The 17,904-nt window shown below is 46.4% G+C and overlaps 2 protein-coding genes across 2 annotated transcripts in view; one reads left to right on the top strand and one right to left on the bottom strand.

Annotated features, from left to right (window-relative positions):
- LOC127045887 (pituitary adenylate cyclase-activating polypeptide type I receptor-like) overlaps positions 1-3,054 on the bottom strand; it is a 37,807-nt gene extending 34,753 nt beyond the window's left edge. The window contains exon 1 of the mRNA XM_050942700.1: positions 2,992-3,054. Coding sequence (XP_050798657.1) covers positions 2,992-3,024 — 33 coding nt within the window. The 5' untranslated portion in view covers positions 3,025-3,054. The remainder of the gene's footprint in view (positions 1-2,991) is intronic.
- Positions 1-17,904, top strand: part of GHRHR (growth hormone releasing hormone receptor) — a 1,095,940-nt gene that overhangs the window by 683,294 nt on the left and 394,742 nt on the right. The window lies entirely within an intron of this gene.

Genomic DNA, 17,904 nt, shown 5'->3' with positions numbered 1-17,904 from the left:
CAGGTATAAATGATGCTGATGGTATTTACTCAGGACACTATTTGCTGCATGAGTCAGGGGTCTGCACTTATTCCAGAATGCTGCTATAAGGAGTTACAGCCAAACCTGCAGCTGCTTTGCTCTCTGAACTATGTGACCTTTTCCCCAGCTTGCTTTGGAAATTGCAAAAGGTAGAACATCCCAATGGTGAAAGCCCTAGAAAGAAGAAACTATGGAAGTTAGCCAAACCTTTCTAAAGCAGCAGAAGGGTTCCACTGTGAAGATTTGGGTCTAAAAATGGGTAAAGGTCTAGTGTGGTTCTCTCTTATCCAGACCATTCTGCCTACTGGTTCTCATTGGCAGTGAGCATCTTGATCACAGCCTCTCTTTTTAAAATACCTTTTACTGACTATCCTTTGGGTTACCGTCAAAATTCCTCTTTGTCACTTGCTAGGTCTTACACAGACGTAATCCAGAATCCTTGCTATGTAACCATGCGTCCAGTCATTCTCTTCAGTCTGTTAAATAGATTATTTCAGAAGTCTTTTTTGAGTGAACACGATAGGCTAGGGGGCATTTTCCATGTGTTTTTCCTCTTTCTGAAGTTGATTACCTATGGAGTAAGACAAGCTGATTCACCGTCTGCCTTACAGGTTTCATTTAAGCAATAACTTCTCGAGACTGTTTTTAAAGGTTGGAGCAAAGCATGAATGTTTGTCGGTTGTATCAGATTATGTCTAGTTATCTGCCTGTATCTAAACTGCATAGATCTATAATATAGATATATATGTACATAGATATGTGGCTATATATGCACATAAACTTTGTACATATGCATATATGGACATATTGCTGTAGTTTGTGTGTAAATATATACAACAGACATTTTCTAACTATAACTTGGAGGAAGAAATGAAAACGTAGTGACTTGAATTTATCTCAAAGTAAGTCAAACGTTTAATTACCACTGATGCTTTAAGAAGGAAATCATTTCCCAATTTCCCCTCTCAGTATGGGTAATACCAATTGCCATTAAAGGCTTGATCCTGTATTCAGTGCATACCCACAGTTCTCTGTGGAGAGGAATTTAAGATGCACAAGGAATGGAGGATGAGACCATACAGGGAGTTAGGCATATCCTACCAGCGGAGAGTGTCTTAGTCAGTAGAAGCTGTGTGTCTAACTTCCCATGAAATGCTTCATTAAGACATCGTTATGCCTCAGTAGTAACCACTCCTTGGTTACAACAATTACCTTCATTCCACCTTACTCGGTAAATAGGTTTTTTGCCTAAAGAGGCCTGGGTAACCCTGTGGATGGGGCATTCAACTGGTCTGTGGCCTTGTGCAAGTCAAATCCCCTTTTTATAACTCTGTCTCTCCTCCTGCCCCAAGGGCAGACAATATCTCTTGCCAGGCATTTGACATTGTGGGCTCCTAATCTCACTTCAGTGTCTAGGTGCTACTGTCATGTGCATAAAGAATAGTTTTAGCTCTCTTATTGCGTGGCTTTGCAAGGTGATGAGCATCTCCTGGGAAGTATCGCCTACTCAACTCTTACTGAAGTTGATGGGAATTGAGGTTGATCAGTGTCACACAGGTAGTTTTCATCATATTGAATGATTGGGCTTCTAGTTAATTTCACGCCAGGACAAATATTTGTTCAGAGGATCCTTGTTGGAATTATTCTTCCACTGTGGCTTGATCTTCTGGCAGAGGATCTCTAAACCCCTTGCTTTCTCCAAACACCTTGTGGATTTGGTTGTTTTTTTTCACATTTCCTATTTAGAATCCAAAATTTCTCCTCAACTATTGAAAAATGACGGATCTTTAGCTCACTGACTCTCCTAACAGATGCTTCTGAGGCTCAGGTTTGAGTGACAAAACGATTCCAAAGGCTAAGCGGTCCCTACAGGTTGTCAGGCAGGAATTTCTGTCCCGTCTAATCTCATGGGACAAGTATGTTATGACTGGTACTATCTGGTATAATATCTTGAAAAGATAAGATAATGACTGGCCGTGCACAGATGTGTAATCATTCACCCTAGCCATGATTAACATAAAACAGGAAATTCTAATACCAACACTGGGGAACCAAGTCCTGTTAACAGAGTTTCTAAACACAGATTCTAATCCAGCACACAGGTGTTACCGCACACTGTGTGGGCACATAGAAAGTGATGCCAACACCTCTGTGAATTTAGACATAGTATAGCACAGTTTGGTGTTTGATATCACTAAAGGTATTCAGCAAAACAGCATCAGTGCTCTATGGACTTGCATATGCTTTGCATCTCTCTAAGGAAATACACCCCTGTTACATTCTGGGTTTGCAGCAAAGTTCTCTTCCTCGTGATCACTATAGCCCACGGAGGTCCCTTCAGGCCACTTGAACTTGGGATGTAGATGCTTTGCATACTTTTCCTTTTTTTTTTAACAGATTGGACAATATACAGCTAATCAAAGGCTTTATCAACCCTAAATCACATTCAAAGCCTCTCACTGGGGAAGTGGAGCACTGGATAACTCTAACTTGTAAAGTCAATTTTTTTTTAGCATTTGACAAATGAACCTCTCCTTTCTTCTGCTCTCTCTGCCTATGCCCAGCATGGTAGGTTTTTTTGTTGTTGTTTTTTTCCTCACCCCCTCCCCTCTTAGGATAATAGACACCATATCTGTACAACCACCAGACCCCCAGGCGAGGTGGAAGATCCAGCTGTGTAGGGAAGAGGGAAAGTGCCCCATCCAGATGTGAGCGCAAGTGGGAGAAAATCAGATGTGGAGACCGGAACGCAAGTGCCCCATCCGGATGTGAGTCCAAATGCCCCATCCAGATGTGAGCGCAGGTGGGAGAAAGCCAAATGTGGGGACCGAAGCGCAAGTGTCCCATCCCGATGTGAGCGCCCCCGTCTCTGAGACCACCCCGCCGCCCGGCCACCCACCCGCGGCAGCCCTGCGCCCTGCGTCCCTCCCTCCCCAGCGCAGCGCAGGGCGCAGAGCGCACGGCACTCACCAGCGGGAGAAGCACCCAGGAGAAACTTAGCATCTTCAGCAGCCGCTGCCGCCTCCTCTGAGCTCTGGCTCCTGGAGCTGGGGATCAGCCCGTCCCCACCTCCCAAGTCCCGCCCCTGCCTCCTCCGGATCGCGCTACCGCTCCCTCCCCAAGCGTCCTTCCCTGCGCCTAGGGCTCCTGGCGAGTCCCGCTCCAAATCCTCCCAGCCTCCCCAGAGCGCCCGCTCACCAGTCTCGCCTTACCCTGATGCTGGGGGAGGGGGGCGTGTTGGATCCTCCTGGATCTTGCCGAGGTTTGATCCTCCAGCCCCCGACTTGGGCCGTCAAAAACAAGGAACTGCTCCTTTTGACCCCCACAAAGCCCCCCCCCACACACACACATATCAAGACAGCAGCACTGCAAGAACCTGGCCCCGGACCCACCGTGCCCCAGAGGTGTTGGGCCGGGCTCACACAGCAATTCTTGCTCTCTCTTCTGATGGTCTCTTGGCTGAGTTTGTGGCCCAAATGTGCAGAGTCTGGCAGGAGGCAGCTGCCAGATCCCAGCTGTGGTGGCGCTAAGGGAGCCTCTGGGTCTGGAGCTGTAGGGGGCAGCTGGAGTCGCTGAGCTTGTAGGCAGTGAAATTTGGAAGATTAGGGCTGGATCCATCCAGGGATCCGGGAGGCTATTGTCACAAGATGCCCTGATGCGTGGAATGTCTCAGAGCAATGGGAATTGTGATCCTTGTTTTCTATTTAGCCTGTGGGATTTGGAGGAGAGGGGCAAAACACCATGGTAGGACCCTGCGGGGTGCAGGTGCCAGAACTGGGTTTTTTCCATATGGTTCTGCCAGGCTCCATTGGGATCTGGAGTGTTTGGAACAGAAAGCAGAGTTAGAATTTCTCCTTTTATGGGACAATTTAGGGGCTTGGGTAGAACATATGGCAGGATCCACTTAGATCCAGCTTTAACGCAAACTCCTTGAATCTCTACATCCTCCTCCACCCTTCCTAGTCCAACTCCTCCAGTGTCTTTATCCCTCAGATCTCCTTGAGCCCACAAATTCTCACATCCTATTCATTTTCCTGGGGCCTATGACCTCCTGCCCCTCTCAATACCACCCTAAGCCCCAACACCTCCCAGAGAAACTCACCCAGCTGCCAAATTCTCCTCTCCCCACAACATGCCAGATACTCCTTTCCCCCTTCTGCAGGATCCTAAGCTCCCAAAACTTCCCTCCTCTGAGGACTTCCCAGGATGCCTCTAGCCTCACCCTTCATAAGATTCCCCCACCCTCCGCCCTACCCGGCCCCACTCCACCCCAGAAGCCTACAGTGGAATTGCTGTGACTGGGTGTAGCACAGCACGTGAGCACACTGAGCCATGCTCTGCTACGCTCTATGGGGCCCCTTAAGATAAAATTGACTTCAGTGTCGATTTGCATGTTATTAATCATTTATCCTCATCCACAGTGTTATGGGCGAGTGCAGAATTCAGCATCAAAGTGAGTAAGCTGATGCTGAAATGCTGCCCTTCTCTGTTACTGAAATTGGGGCTGCAGGGGGCAGGGAGAAGGGGGGGGTGTTGCCTCCTTGCTGTATGTACCAGAAGGTCATTAAGTAACAGAGCTTCAGGTCTAATTCTCTCCCACCATGACAAAAAATGTGTGTCTGTTTGTGTGTGTGTGTTGGGGGAAGCTACCCGACAACAGAAGAACAAACTGCACTCTGTTCTCCCTTCCAAACCAGGGGAGCTTGCATTCAGCTCAGCGAGCACAGGGGAGTCAGGCAGTGGATGTGTTTATGTCAGGCCATCTCCTTGCACTGAATCAAGGAGGAGTCCCAGGAAGGGGCAAGAATAGGAGAGATGGAGCAAGAAAAGAAAGAGAGGAAGGGAGGAATCCAGGCAGGGGTTTGCAGGGTTGTATGTAGAGCAACCCCTGGGATCCAGACTTAGTCAATCAACTCCTCCAGCCCATTCAGAGTGATTCCTGCTCACCAGTGTATAAGGTCCCACAGTCTGGCCAACGCTCCGCCAAAGGGCCGAGTCAGACCCTTGCCCTCCTCAAGGATAATGAGCTTGGCCAAAAAAAAAAAGCAAGAGATGTTCTCAAGACATCCGAACTCCCCCTGCTCGCCCCCAGTGCATGTGACAATTACTCCACTGCCAGCTCTCACAAACGTATAGCCAGCCAGACGATGCTGGCCCCTGCTGCTGGAGCACGTGCTAAAGGATCCAACCACCATCAGGTTTCCCTTGTGCTGGACACTGTACAAACATGGGCTCGTCTCAGAAGGGATCACCAAACATCCACTATGTGGAAACAATTTCTAATGCCTTTGGAGCTGGGCAGACTTCGACCTGGAAGGCTCTCCTGCTAATTAGCAGTGCCTCAAGGCATCAAACTTCCACCTAAGTGTAACAGTGCACCTTTAAGAAAGAGGCTGCTTAATGGAAAGACACATATATCAGATCAAGGTCTGATACTTTTGGAGTCTGCACAGGCAGAGTCTTCCACCTTCTACACGCACAGAGGCATAGTCTTCTGCACACCACTCCCGGCCTCAAAAATACAAGCTCCAGTAAACGTGTCCCACCCATTAATCAACCCATTAATCAAAAATAAACACTAAAATGCCACAAAGCTAATATTAACATCCCATCCAAATTCTCTTCTGAATACAGTGTTTTGCAACAGAAATTCACTCCAATAGCTCCAATTATTCCAGGGTCTTCAATTCAGTCGAAAGTGATGCTAACTTTTGCCATGTATACATTATTGCCCCTCTGCCAAACATTAGTGGATTTTGCGGGCCTTGCGGGTCATTTTTTCATTTGGAGAGAAAATGGGTGAGGCAAAGTCAGGGACTGTGTGATTTGTTTAGTTACAAAATGTACATGAGTCTTTCTTCCTGGCACAGAGCTGGTAACAAACAGCACTCAGGTCATCACCTGCCTCTTGTAGAAAGCCCCACTAACTCACTTTCAACTACCTGAAGGGGGTTCCAAAGAGCAGGGAGCTAGGCTGTTCTCTGTGATAGCAGATTACAGAAGAAGGAGCAATGGTCTCAAGTTGCAGTGGGGGAGGTTTAGGTTGGATATTAGGAAACACCATTTCACTCGGAGGGTGGTGAAGCACTGGAATGGGTTACCTAGGGTGGTAGTGGAATCTCTATCCTTAGAGGTTTTTAAGGCCTGGCTTGACAAAGCCCTGGCTGGGATGATTTAGCTGGTGCTGGTCCTGCTTTGATCAGGGGATTGAACTAGGTGACCTCCTGAGGTCTCTTCCAACCTTAATCTTCTATGATTCTATGACCACGGACCTTTTCCCAGGTGCAACTCTCTTGCCTCTGTCTTTCTCCACCATCTCACATTAGATTCACCCCTAAACTGATTGCTTAACCCACAGGCCTTGTTCCATCTGGGAAAAACCTTCTAGCTGAAAACTTCTCATCTAAGCCCACTACGTGACCTGCAGGACTATCCTCTTTTTGTGCAGTGCCTTTGCAACGGAAAAGAAGCTCAGAAAGGGGTAGATGATACCCTTAATGACTCTCTGGGTGTAGTTATTGCATGTCATCTTTAACAGTTCCCATGGGTGATGTCAGGATTCCTGGTTTCTCTTCCTGGCTCTGGGAGCAGAGTGTGCTTTAGTAATTACAGATAAAACATAGCCAAGTGTAATACCACCTTTGTTTTGGTCATCTGCAGGAACAGAGGCTGTGGCTTCTGGGTGTAAACACATGACCTTCCTCCCTTTGAGCTAAAGAACCAGCTCTGTTGCTAGAGAGCCATTATCGGACCCATAGTAAACCTCCACCTATGATCTAGCCACTCTGCTTCAGTATGGGTTATACAAATACATAGCTTCGCACATCCTTACTGAAAGGTAGCAGAGCAAAATGGCTGAGACTCAGCTCTGTTCTGTTAGAAACCTGGGGTCTAGCCCCAGCTCTCCCTGAAGTGACTTCATGCAACCTTTCTATTAGCGTACCTGTAAAATTGGTGAGTGAGAATTACTTCCCCCTAAGGCCTTGGTTAATCAGACGAGTTGTGAAGTGGAGCACAGAAAGAAACATGAATAGCAGCGTAAGCCAGCTGTATGGCTGCTTTGCATCAACATAACTATGAATCTGGCCCTTGCGCTAGGTGCTGTGCAGACAGAGACAGTCTCTGCCCCAAAGGACTTACAGTCTAAATGGAAAAAATAGACAAGCATCAGAATGTCATTATCCCCATTGTACAAAGGGGGAAGTGAGACACAACAGACTGAACAACCTGCCTAAGGTCACACAGGAAGGCTGTGGCAGACGTCTTGAGTCCTGGTCCAGTCCTTTGACCATACTATCTGCCTTCCTCCATGGGACCTTTTGTCCTGCATCCAGTCCTTTCTATTTTTCTCTAGGTGCCCCAAATACACCCACTAATCAACAAAGGTGGGGAACTAAACATAGGGTTAATAATATAATACCTGCCCTTAGTGATTGTGGTAGCGCTTGGCAAAAATACACAGTTCTGCCTTTGATACTGACTGTAACTAAGCAATCCCTTCTGCAGCAATTACAGAATCACACATCTGAGATAAGGACTGACTCAGTTTTCTTATGACTTGATAGTCCTCCCACCCCCCCGCAAGCTTACACAGAAGTGGGTAGAAATGTCTTATTAGTGCAAGTAAGTGACCCCTTTGAATGTGTGAATCTCAGTCAATGCCGATGTCTTGGGACTGTTGCTAACACATATCACAGAAGTTCTGAGTGTATCGGAGCTGATTTAATTAAAATGTCTTGACATTTACACAGCTCCCCTGAATGTTAATAAGAACCGAGCTGCTTTCTTTGAAATTATCTGGAACTCATTCTATTTTAATTTGACTTTTCCATAACAAAAATCCTCAGCCATGTAACTGTGTTTCCCTTCAAGCACATTTACAGAGCTTCAAAAGGAGGAGTGTGACACTCCATAACGGTGCTGCAATGCAACCTAGAAGCTAGCGAATCCATGAAGGTGAATCAATTGAATACAAGTGACTTTGCAAACCAGTGTTTTGATGGGTTTGAAATTAAAAAAACTGAAAGGATAGAAGAAAATCTGCAATTACTGGGTGCGCATAATGCGATGCTTAGACAGAATGTGAAATTTACCAACCAACATAGTGCAGCTATAATTAAAGACAGTGTTTCATGGTATTTTAAAAATAAGTCACTGAAGGGTGTATAAAAAGAATTAAAACTCTACATCTGTTGGTGTTCCCATTGGGCTGCGGAAGGGAGGAAGGAAGAAGTGAAGGCAGCTGGAGAAACATGCTGCTGTAGATTTGTTCAAAGTAGTTATGGAATTATGCACAGAAAGAGGAACATTCAGAACTGGGCAAGGATAATCTCTTCAATGAGCTTTGCTGTGTTGCAATGGAAGTGGAGCTGCTCTGTGATAATTTAAGAATGCTATGTGTTGTCCTGGTGACTGGGATGGTCAGTTAGACCGTGAGCACTTGGGAAAGCCCACCAGCCAGACACCTGGAGAAGAATTCATTGTAGTAACTCAGAGCCTCCCCAACTAGTGTCCCATCACTGGACAGTGAAGATATTTGCTACTAGCAGTCGCAGCTCGGGTACATGTCATTGTAGGCAGTCTCATCATACCACCCCCTCCATAAGCTTATCAAGCTCAGTCTTGAAGCCAGTTAGGTTTTTTGCCCCCACTGCACTTGAAGTCTTTAAATCAAGATTTGGGGATATCAGTAACTCAGCCAGAGGTCCTGGATCTATTATAGAAGTGGGTGGGTGAGGTTCTGAGGCCTGCCATGTGCAGAAGGTCAGACTAGATGATCATGATGGTTCCTTCTGATCTTAAAGTCTATGAGTCTATAAATCTATGTTTACTCTATCTTTGTGGTGGGTTAGTTTACTAGGGGCAGTAAGGAAAAACCCAGAAGGGCAAAGAAGGGTTTCAGCTAAGCCCTCCCCTCAGCAAACACTTCGAGGCTGTAAGGTTGGTTTGGTCTCTTTATTGTCAGTGTCAGCGGCAGCTATCCCTCAATATGAAGATGATGTCCAGCAGGGGCAGAAGTCATTGCTGAGACTTAAGATGGCCGAGGAGTCCAGTTTGTGCTTTACAGGGTTTTCTGCATATGTGATAGATGATTGCTTGGAGAGAGCACAACTGCTGGCCAGGATGCTGTATCCTTTCCTTCCTCCTCTGTTGTTTCTCAGCCTCTCGAGCAACCTGATTCTCTTCAAAATAGGGAGAGGCTTGGTGTATGATGCGATGCCACTGCAGTGTGTGGCCAGCCAACTGTTCCCAATTCATGGGGTCAATGTCTCCCTTCTTAATATAATTTTCAGAGTGTCCTTGTAGCATTTCCGCTCTCCCCCATGGGTCCTCTTATCATGACTAAGTTGAGAAAAGAGGACTTGCCTCAGAAGATGAGTACCAGCCATCCACACGCAATGGCCAGCCCAGCGAAGTTGATGTTTCATAATCTTTGCCTCAAGACTGGTGATGTTCGTTGCAGAGGGAATGCTGCCATTGGGGTGATGATCTTCCCATTTGATATGGAGAATCTTCCTAAGGCAGCGCTGGTGGTACCACTCCAGATGCTTACGATGGCTTTGGTATGTTACCCACGTCTCGCAACCATAAAGAAGAGTAGAGATGACCACGAAATTGTAGACCAGGGTTTTAGTTTCCATCTGCAGATCTTGGTCAATAATGACAGGACGGAGCAACTTTCTGAAGGATATGCTGGCACAACGGATCCTGTGTTCAATCTCCACTGTGGGTCTCTGTATATACCACTAGTCACAGCCTCCTGAAGGGAAGAACCACAGGTGCTGAACCCAGTTGGACTTGCTGGGTGAGCATGGTGGATACACGGGGTACTGCAGCCCAGAGTCTGGTCTAAAAGTGGAAGGATCATGATTTCCGTCCCTAGAAAAGTAAAGGCACAAGGCTTGAGGGGTTACACTCAGAGAGACCTGAAAGGGGACAGAGGCAGACCTAGCCAGGCAGCCACAGCAGCTATGCGATTTACTTCTTAGTCTGTCTGGGGGAAATTGACTCCACCTGCATATTTGGGTTCTATGCAGGGATGTGGAATTCCCACCCCCCGCAATGACAGCACAGGGGCCTGCTGGACAAGTACCTCCTCATGGTTGGTATGCTATTTTATGAGCTGGAGTAGCAGTCACAGCCCCTTCCCTCCAGTGTAGTGGGGCCACTGAATCCACATAGATAGTGCTCCAGAACCCCTACCTGAGCCTGTCCCCAAACTCACCTTCAGCACCAACCTCACAGGCATTTAGATGAAGACCGGTTCCACTGGACCAATGGCTAGGCTGCTGGTATGCTGCAACCACCATAAATCATGATGCCCAGTTTTGCTTCATTCTGTTCCACCATCTGTCTGTTTCTAGAATCATAGAATACCAGGGTTGGAAGGGACCCCAGGAGGTCATCTAGTCCAACCCCCTGCTCAAAGGGTGAATCAATCCCCAGCCAGATTTTTACCCTAGTTCCCCCTTAAGGATTGAATTTACAACCCAGGGCTTAGCAGTCCAATGCTCAAACCACTAAGCTATCCCTCCCCTTCTGTTGGCTGTCTTATACTTTGATTGGAAGTTATTTGGAGTGGGAACTGTCTTTTTGTCCTGCATGTGTACAGCACCAGGCACAATGAGGTCTTGGTCCATGATGAGGGCTCCTAAGCACTATGGTAATAAATTGAATAAATATAAGCAAACTCACTTGGGCCAACAGCGGGGTTTGAATCCTGGGGCTTATAGACTTAAAAGAATGGGCCACTCATTCATGGCTAATAATAAGCCCCATAGCTGCTAACTCTGGTAGGCTCATTAACCTCTTATGTGGGAGGACAAAGACCCATCTCCTCTAGAGTGTGTTACAGCAGCAACCTTGTGTGATTATCCCACGAGGCATCAAGCAGTATTTTTAAGCACCTACATACTTTTGAATATCTGGCTCTTAGAAGCCCAAGACCTGTTCTCAATGAGATGTAGGCTGCTAAGTGCCCAAATCACTTTTAAAACTGAGAGCTAGAAGCCTAAGTCACAAAGGCCTTGTCTATACTGGTGGCGCATAGGGTAGGCAAGGAGAAAGCGGTGGGGAAAGGCTCCAGCAGCTCCCTGCCGTGGGGAAAAGCTCCGAATCCAGCAGCAGGGAGGCAGCGGAACACTTCACTGCTAAAAATAGCAATGTAGATGAGGGAGGCCATGCTTGGGCATGTAGGGTATAGTGTATATAGACCCTAAGGTTCTGGTGTCTCTTTACTCTACTCACCTAAGCAGCACCTCATGTTTAAACTAATATTATACCCATGTTAGGGGTCCGGGCAGCATAGGGATTCAATACACCGCTCTGGGTGAATGTGAAGATACCCTTAGAAGCCTTTGGAAAAAAATTCCTTAGATCTTGCCACGGCCTCTCTTTTCTGACCCCTTTCTAAAGTAAAAGTCTCTAATTTTCTCAGCTGTTTACTGGACCCTTATATTTCTTCTGCATCCTTTTCACCCTTTCTACAAATCTGAGGGAAGTTGCTTTTTCCAGTGACTCTTGGTGCAATCTTCAATACCCAATAATAGGCTCCAGAGAGCTGGCAGCCAACTGTTCCTATGCTCAGAAATATTTTTTTTCCATGCATCATATTATTCAGCCAGCCTGGTGTTTTCCTTTAATTGTGTGTCAATCAGAATTTGCTTTGAGAAGTCAATGAAGCTACACTTATTTGAACCAACTGAAATCTCGCCCTAAGTGAAATTTACTCCTGTAGTGAGTGCCAGCCTGAGGCTTATGCCTCTCTTAAGTCCTGGTTAAGTCTTCAAAATAGGGTGTAAGGAGGATCTAAACAATGGACGGACCTTGTGCTACTCTTTGCACGAGCGTGAATTTAATCCTAAATCTGCTGCCCTGAGCGTTTACTCCATTCATCTCCATATTCATGCCTCAGACTCACCACTTAAGTGAGTGAAGCTGGTAAAGGGACAGGAATTATTATTCCATTATCATTCATTACAGCTGGGATTTTCAAAGGAGTCAGGTGCCCAAGTCCCTTAGGCTACACTGAAAATTCCAGCATGCTTATATATTCACTGTAGCTGGTTGAAACTCCCACCCCAACACACACACACACACACACACACACACACACACACACACACACACACACACACACACAACTTGTGGAAAATTTACAACAACAAACAAAAAAACATTTTTGTCTAAATTTTCCATCAAAATTCCAAGTTTTCAGTGGAAATTCAAATACTAAAAAATCTAGAATGGAAACTAAAATATTTTCAGGTTGGGTTGTTTGTTTTCTTTTCAATGAAAAATGGAAATTTTCCTTAGAATGAAAACGCTGCTTACAAAAAAAAATCATGCAATCAAAAAAATCAATTTTACATCAAAAAAACAGTTTTGATGGAAATTTTGTGATTAGTGTGCATGGCAATTTACACACAGCAAATGAAGTCCCTACCTTAAGAGACTTCCAACTGAGGAAAGATGCATGAGGAGGTGGGAGTGAGAGACAGAACTGAGACTCAAGGGCTACAATTCCAAAGTAACGTGGTTCCTAAATTTGGTGCCCAGATCTGAGGGTGAAAATTCTGGTCAAGGGTAGGGGTCCTATAGACGTTCGGACTCACCCCTGTGGCACCTCCTGCTGGTTATCCTGGGAATTAGCTCAATCCAGCCCGGAGCACCCTCTGCAGGCTGGTGATCTGCCTTACTACTACTGGCCCCCGTGTCCCTCCCAGGACCCCAGTGCCCTTTTAACTGGGGTGCTGCTCCCTGGCAGTATCCCACCAATCTGGGTCTTCCCTCCCTGGGGAACACCCAACCCACTATCCCCATTTTGCCTCAGTTTTGGCTACTGCCCAGTCTCCATCTAGCCCCCGTTCACTGGGGCAGACTGCAGTATCAGCCACTCATCATAGGCAAAGGGGTTTGGACCTGCTGCCTTTGCCTACCTCTGTGAGGCGTTTGTAGCTGGCTCCATGGGTAACTGCTTACTACTAGTCTCATTATTTTCCCCTAATTTTTTTAAATTATCTTTGGACTGAAGAAGGGGTTACAGTCAATGATGTCCTTAAACAGAAGCGTGCACGCACACACACACACACACACACACACACCCACCCTCAGACAGTTCAACTTCCTCTATCTTTAATAACCAGGTGAAAGCACATTTTATTGTGAAGCATATCATGCAAGGCAAAAATATCTGTACATGGGTGAATTGAGCCTCTGATTTGTTTAAAGCTATAAATGAACTCGTATTAATAGTAACCTCTGAAAAAAGATTTCGAACATCATTCAATGCGTTGTTTACTTTGCTCAAATGGGAGGTATTGCTGCATATGTGTAAGGATGCAAATGTTAACAGAATGCATTAAGCCTAGTTGAAAGGAGGCTTCTGAGGTGTGGGTGGTCAGGGGCCTGTTCCGGGTTCCACAGCAGAGGGTGATTTGGTATATAGTTAGCAGCGTTGTGCTTTCTGAGCACTGCCTGTCATTGGGCTGAGGGCACTGTGTCCCAGAGAGGCACAGTACCTCCAGGAGTGCCCCTCTACATGGAGCACTGAAACTGCAACCCTTGCTGATGCTATGGCCTCCCGTGTTGTCTTTTGCCTTTACAAGGAGGTGGTGTCATCCAAACCCACTGAAAGGGACAGTCCTAGCCGTGAGCGATGTGCACAGAAGAGTTGCTCGTTCTGACCGCTGTGCTGTGAAAGGGGGTGAAAGTAACATAAAACACTTACTGGTACAGGGCCTTGTGTGGAAGGGGCAGGACCTCGGGTGGAAGGGGTGAGGCTGAGGGAGTCAGCCTCCCCCATCCAGCCCTTCCATGCTGCCCAGGCCATACCACTCGGGGCTCTGGTGGCAATTTAAAGGGCCCTGGGTTCTGGCTGCTGCCGCAGTAGTAGCATCTGGGAGCTTGGGCCTTTTTAAATCACCAGGCCCGCTGGGCAGCTCCCTCTTCCCCCATTGGTGGCCCTGCTGGTAGGGTCCCTCCTGGCAGGGCCACTGATGGGGAAGGGGCAAAAGGGGCAGTAATGTTAGAGGGTCCTTAGATGCTGCCATGGCAGTGCTTTAATATTGGCTGTGTGCGCACCCATACTGGTGGCCACTTCTTACCGGTACGCCGTACCAGCCCAGTTTCACCCCTGGCTGTGAAGGTAGTCCCACGCAGCCTGATCTGAAGCCAATGGAAAGATCGCCATGAGTTATTAGTTCCACCCTGTTAGCCCAGCTCTGCCAGTAAGGGGGTGAGATAGCTAAGTGGTTTGAGCATTGGCTTATTAAATCCAAGGGTGTAAGTTCAATCCTTAAGGGGGCCATTTAGGGATTTTTGGGGGGTGGTCCTGCTTTGAGCAGGGGGTTGGACTACCTGACCTCCTGAGATCCCTTCCAGCCCCGATATTTTATAAGTGTTCCCAGCCAAAATAGTAGCAGATGTAAGGGCAGACATTCACATTTACCTCAGTGAAATGAGATGGAACAGGAGATGGAGCAATTCCTGCCTCCAATTTCACTGCATGTGTACAGAAATCTTGCCTACAAAATGTTACTGAGGCAGCAGAGAAAGCAGCTAAAAGGCAGCTGCTGCCTTGTGAAGCCAGCACAGTTACAAGTGTATGGGCTAATGTCAGCCACATGCTCACCAGAGAGTTACACCAGTATATATTCATGGGAAGAAGAGGATGATGAAAAGATGTGCTACTTGTAAGATGTAATGCGATTATGCCCGTGAAAAAAAATGTTACTTCTGAAAGGCATTTCTTTTCCTTCATCATCCAGGGGAATGTAAGTCAGGTGATGCATGTGAGTGACTTAAAACCCCAACCTATGAGTTTGAGGAATCAAGTGATTCCTTAATCAGATACAGGATCACGCATGGAAGACAAGGTATCGGCTTGGCAGGTGGCAAGTTGTTCTTATTGTTATTGATTGGCTCCTCTGGACACAATTCTTAGCCAATCTGTGCTAAGCCATCCTGTTGATTTTTGCTCTGCTGTCCTTACCTTCCCTCCATCCATTTGTTGGTCTCAACCACCTGTTATGTCTTCTTTTGTCAGACTGGAAATAAGGCACAAATGTTTAACAGGGAGGGTCATTACCCCTTGGAACAATTTACCAAGGATCGTGGTAGCTTCTCCATCACTGACAATTTTAAAATCCAGCTGGGGTGTTTTTCTAAGAGATCTGCTTTAAGAATTGTTTTGGAGATGCCCTAAGGCCTGTGTTATACAGGAGGTCAGAACAGGTGACCACAATGGTCCCTTCTGGCCTTGGAATCTATGACTTTTCTAGGCTGCAAGCCATTTGGGCAGGGCCTGTCAGTTACTGTATGACTGTACAGTGCCTAGCACCATGAGGTTCTGGCCTGGCAGAGACCTCTAGGTACTACAACAGAAGGGGAAGATTTCCAGAGGCCCAAAGCACTTAGCTATGCTGTGCCTATTGAGAGTTGGTGCCTAACTCTCCTTGTGCCTTTGAAAATCTCCCTCTAAATGTAGTCATATAAAATGGCCCTGATGGGTACAGGCAGCAGCAGAAAAGCTGGTTTAACTTTAACGTGTGCCATAGACATCTGAAAGACCCAACTCAAAGCCCACTGAAATGACTGGAAAGACTCCTGTTGACTTTAGAGAGACAAGCTGGGTGAGGAAATATCTTTTATTGGACCAGCTTCTGTTTGTGTAAGAGTCTAGATTTCAAGATACAGAGCTTTTCTTCAGGTCCTATTGGCTTTAGCAGGCTTTGGAAAAGCTAGTGAAGGAGAGAGGTAGGCTGTAAATGACCCAATCAGTCTAGGGGACATCATTTCAACAGATGAAAACTAGAGATAAAGAAAATTAAAACAGAAATCAAAGCAGGAATCATAAAGTTTTCTGATCTTCAAGCCTCCAGGTGGGTTACTAGGGCCAGCATTCTCCAGGGTATCTGTGAGCACTCAGGGCCTTTGAATTCTTGGAAGTGTCTTCCATCAATATGTCAGTATTGCTTCCTGCAGCAAGTAGAACAGGAGTACTTGTGGCACCTTAGAGACTAACACATTTATTTGAGCATAAGCTTTTGCGGGCTACAGCCCACTTCATCAGATGCATGCCCATCTGTAGCCCACGAAAGCTTATGCTCAAATAAGTTTGTTAGTCTCTAAGGTGCCACAAGTACTCCTGTTCTTTTTGCAGATACAGACTAACACGGCTGCTACTCTGAAACCTGCAGCAAGTAAGTTTTTCTCACAGGTCTCCTACAGAAAGTCCTGGTCTGGCAAAGCACACGCTTAAATGCTTACCTGAGTAGAGATGATTTCTCAAATAAGGGTCCTGAACACAGACTATCCCAGCAAAGTAGTTTGATGGACTACATTTCTGGCATCCACCTAACCTATCTGAAAACCCACAGGGAAGGATGAATGCCAGCAGTTAGATAAAGTTACTGCTTTTTTCAGGGTGACCAATGTCAGCAACATCAGTCTCATAATTTTTGAATGTTGCTGCAACAAAACCAGGTTCTTTATAGGGGTCTTAAAATTTAAATTTAAAGGAAGGATGCTAGCTAAGGCATTGGACTGAGACTCGGGAAACAAAGATTCAGTTCCTGGCCCTTCTGCAGATTTCTTGTGTAAGATTGGATAAGTCACTATAGGTACATCTACACAGCCAATGACAGCTCATGGCAGAGAACCTCCAAGCCCAGGTCAACAGACTTCAGCTTGTGGGCCTCATGTGACCAATAGCTGTGTAAACACAGCACTTGTAACTTGCCGCTTGGACTAGAGCTTGGGCTCTGAAGCCTGCCCCCTCCCTAAGCTCCAGAGCCCGAGCTCCAGCCTGAGCCACAAGTCTATGGGGCTACTTTTAGTGTGGTAGTGTGAGTCCCTCGAGCTTGTCATCCCAGGCGTGGAGGATCCTGGCTGGAGGCTGTAAGACCTATGCCACATGTAATGTTTTCAAAAGTGCCGAGGTCATGTGGGAGAGATGGGACTGAGGGAGTGTTAATTATCCCCATTTTACAGAGAGGGAACTGAGAGAAAAAGATCAAAGGTACAGGTTTCAAAAGAATCTAAGATCATGTCTACACTATGCAGCTAAATCAGCATCACTCAGATCGATGCAGTGGCATCAGCTGGGTGGGTTTGGTAAAGACGTGTTAAGTCGGTGGGCAAGCGCTCTCCCATCGATGTCTGTAATCCGTCTCAAAGAGGTGGAAGCTATGTTGCCAGGAAAGAGTCTGCCATTGATACAGGATAGTGTGGACACCGCTGTATGTTGGTCTACGGTACGTTAAATTACGTTACGTTACTTGTGTAACTTAACTAGCATAACCTAAGTCCAATGAGTTTCTTTAATCCTATAGTGACACTAGAAATTTTTAGCCTTAATCTCTACATTGCTCAGTTCCCTATCTGTAGGATGGGGACAATACTTCCTTTTCCCTAACCTTTGTTTTGTGGATTTAGCTTTTCAGGATCTGGACTGTTCCTTACTATGTATAGAATACATGGCATTATACACCTACCTCATAGAGCTAGAAGGGATCCTGAAGGGTCATAGAGTCCAGCCTGCTGTCTTTACTAGCAGGACCAGCTACTGACTTTGCCTCAGATCCCTAAGTGGCCCCTTCAAGAACTGAACTCACAACTCTACATTTAGGAGGCTAATGCTCAAACCACTTAGCTATCCCTCCCTCCTAAGTAGAGTTTAGGTATCATTTGAGACCTCTGAGTGCTACCATAACACAGCTGAGCAGTAATAACGCACTAGCACTTCCAGCAAGCTGCAGGATTTCACGGAAGTTCTGCAGTATGATAGAGTCTCAAGAATAAAACCAGGATAAAAAACCATCTGTGGTCATGAAAACTAGGATGTCAGAGACACTCTTTTTGTGGAGTAGGGCGAGGGGATGA

Source organism: Gopherus flavomarginatus, chromosome 2 (assembly GCF_025201925.1).
Source record: "Gopherus flavomarginatus isolate rGopFla2 chromosome 2, rGopFla2.mat.asm, whole genome shotgun sequence".
Lineage (NCBI taxonomy): Eukaryota > Metazoa > Chordata > Testudines > Testudinidae > Gopherus > Gopherus flavomarginatus.
The sequence above is the reverse complement of the archived record's forward strand: the minus strand, read 5'-3'. Positions and strand labels throughout refer to the sequence as shown.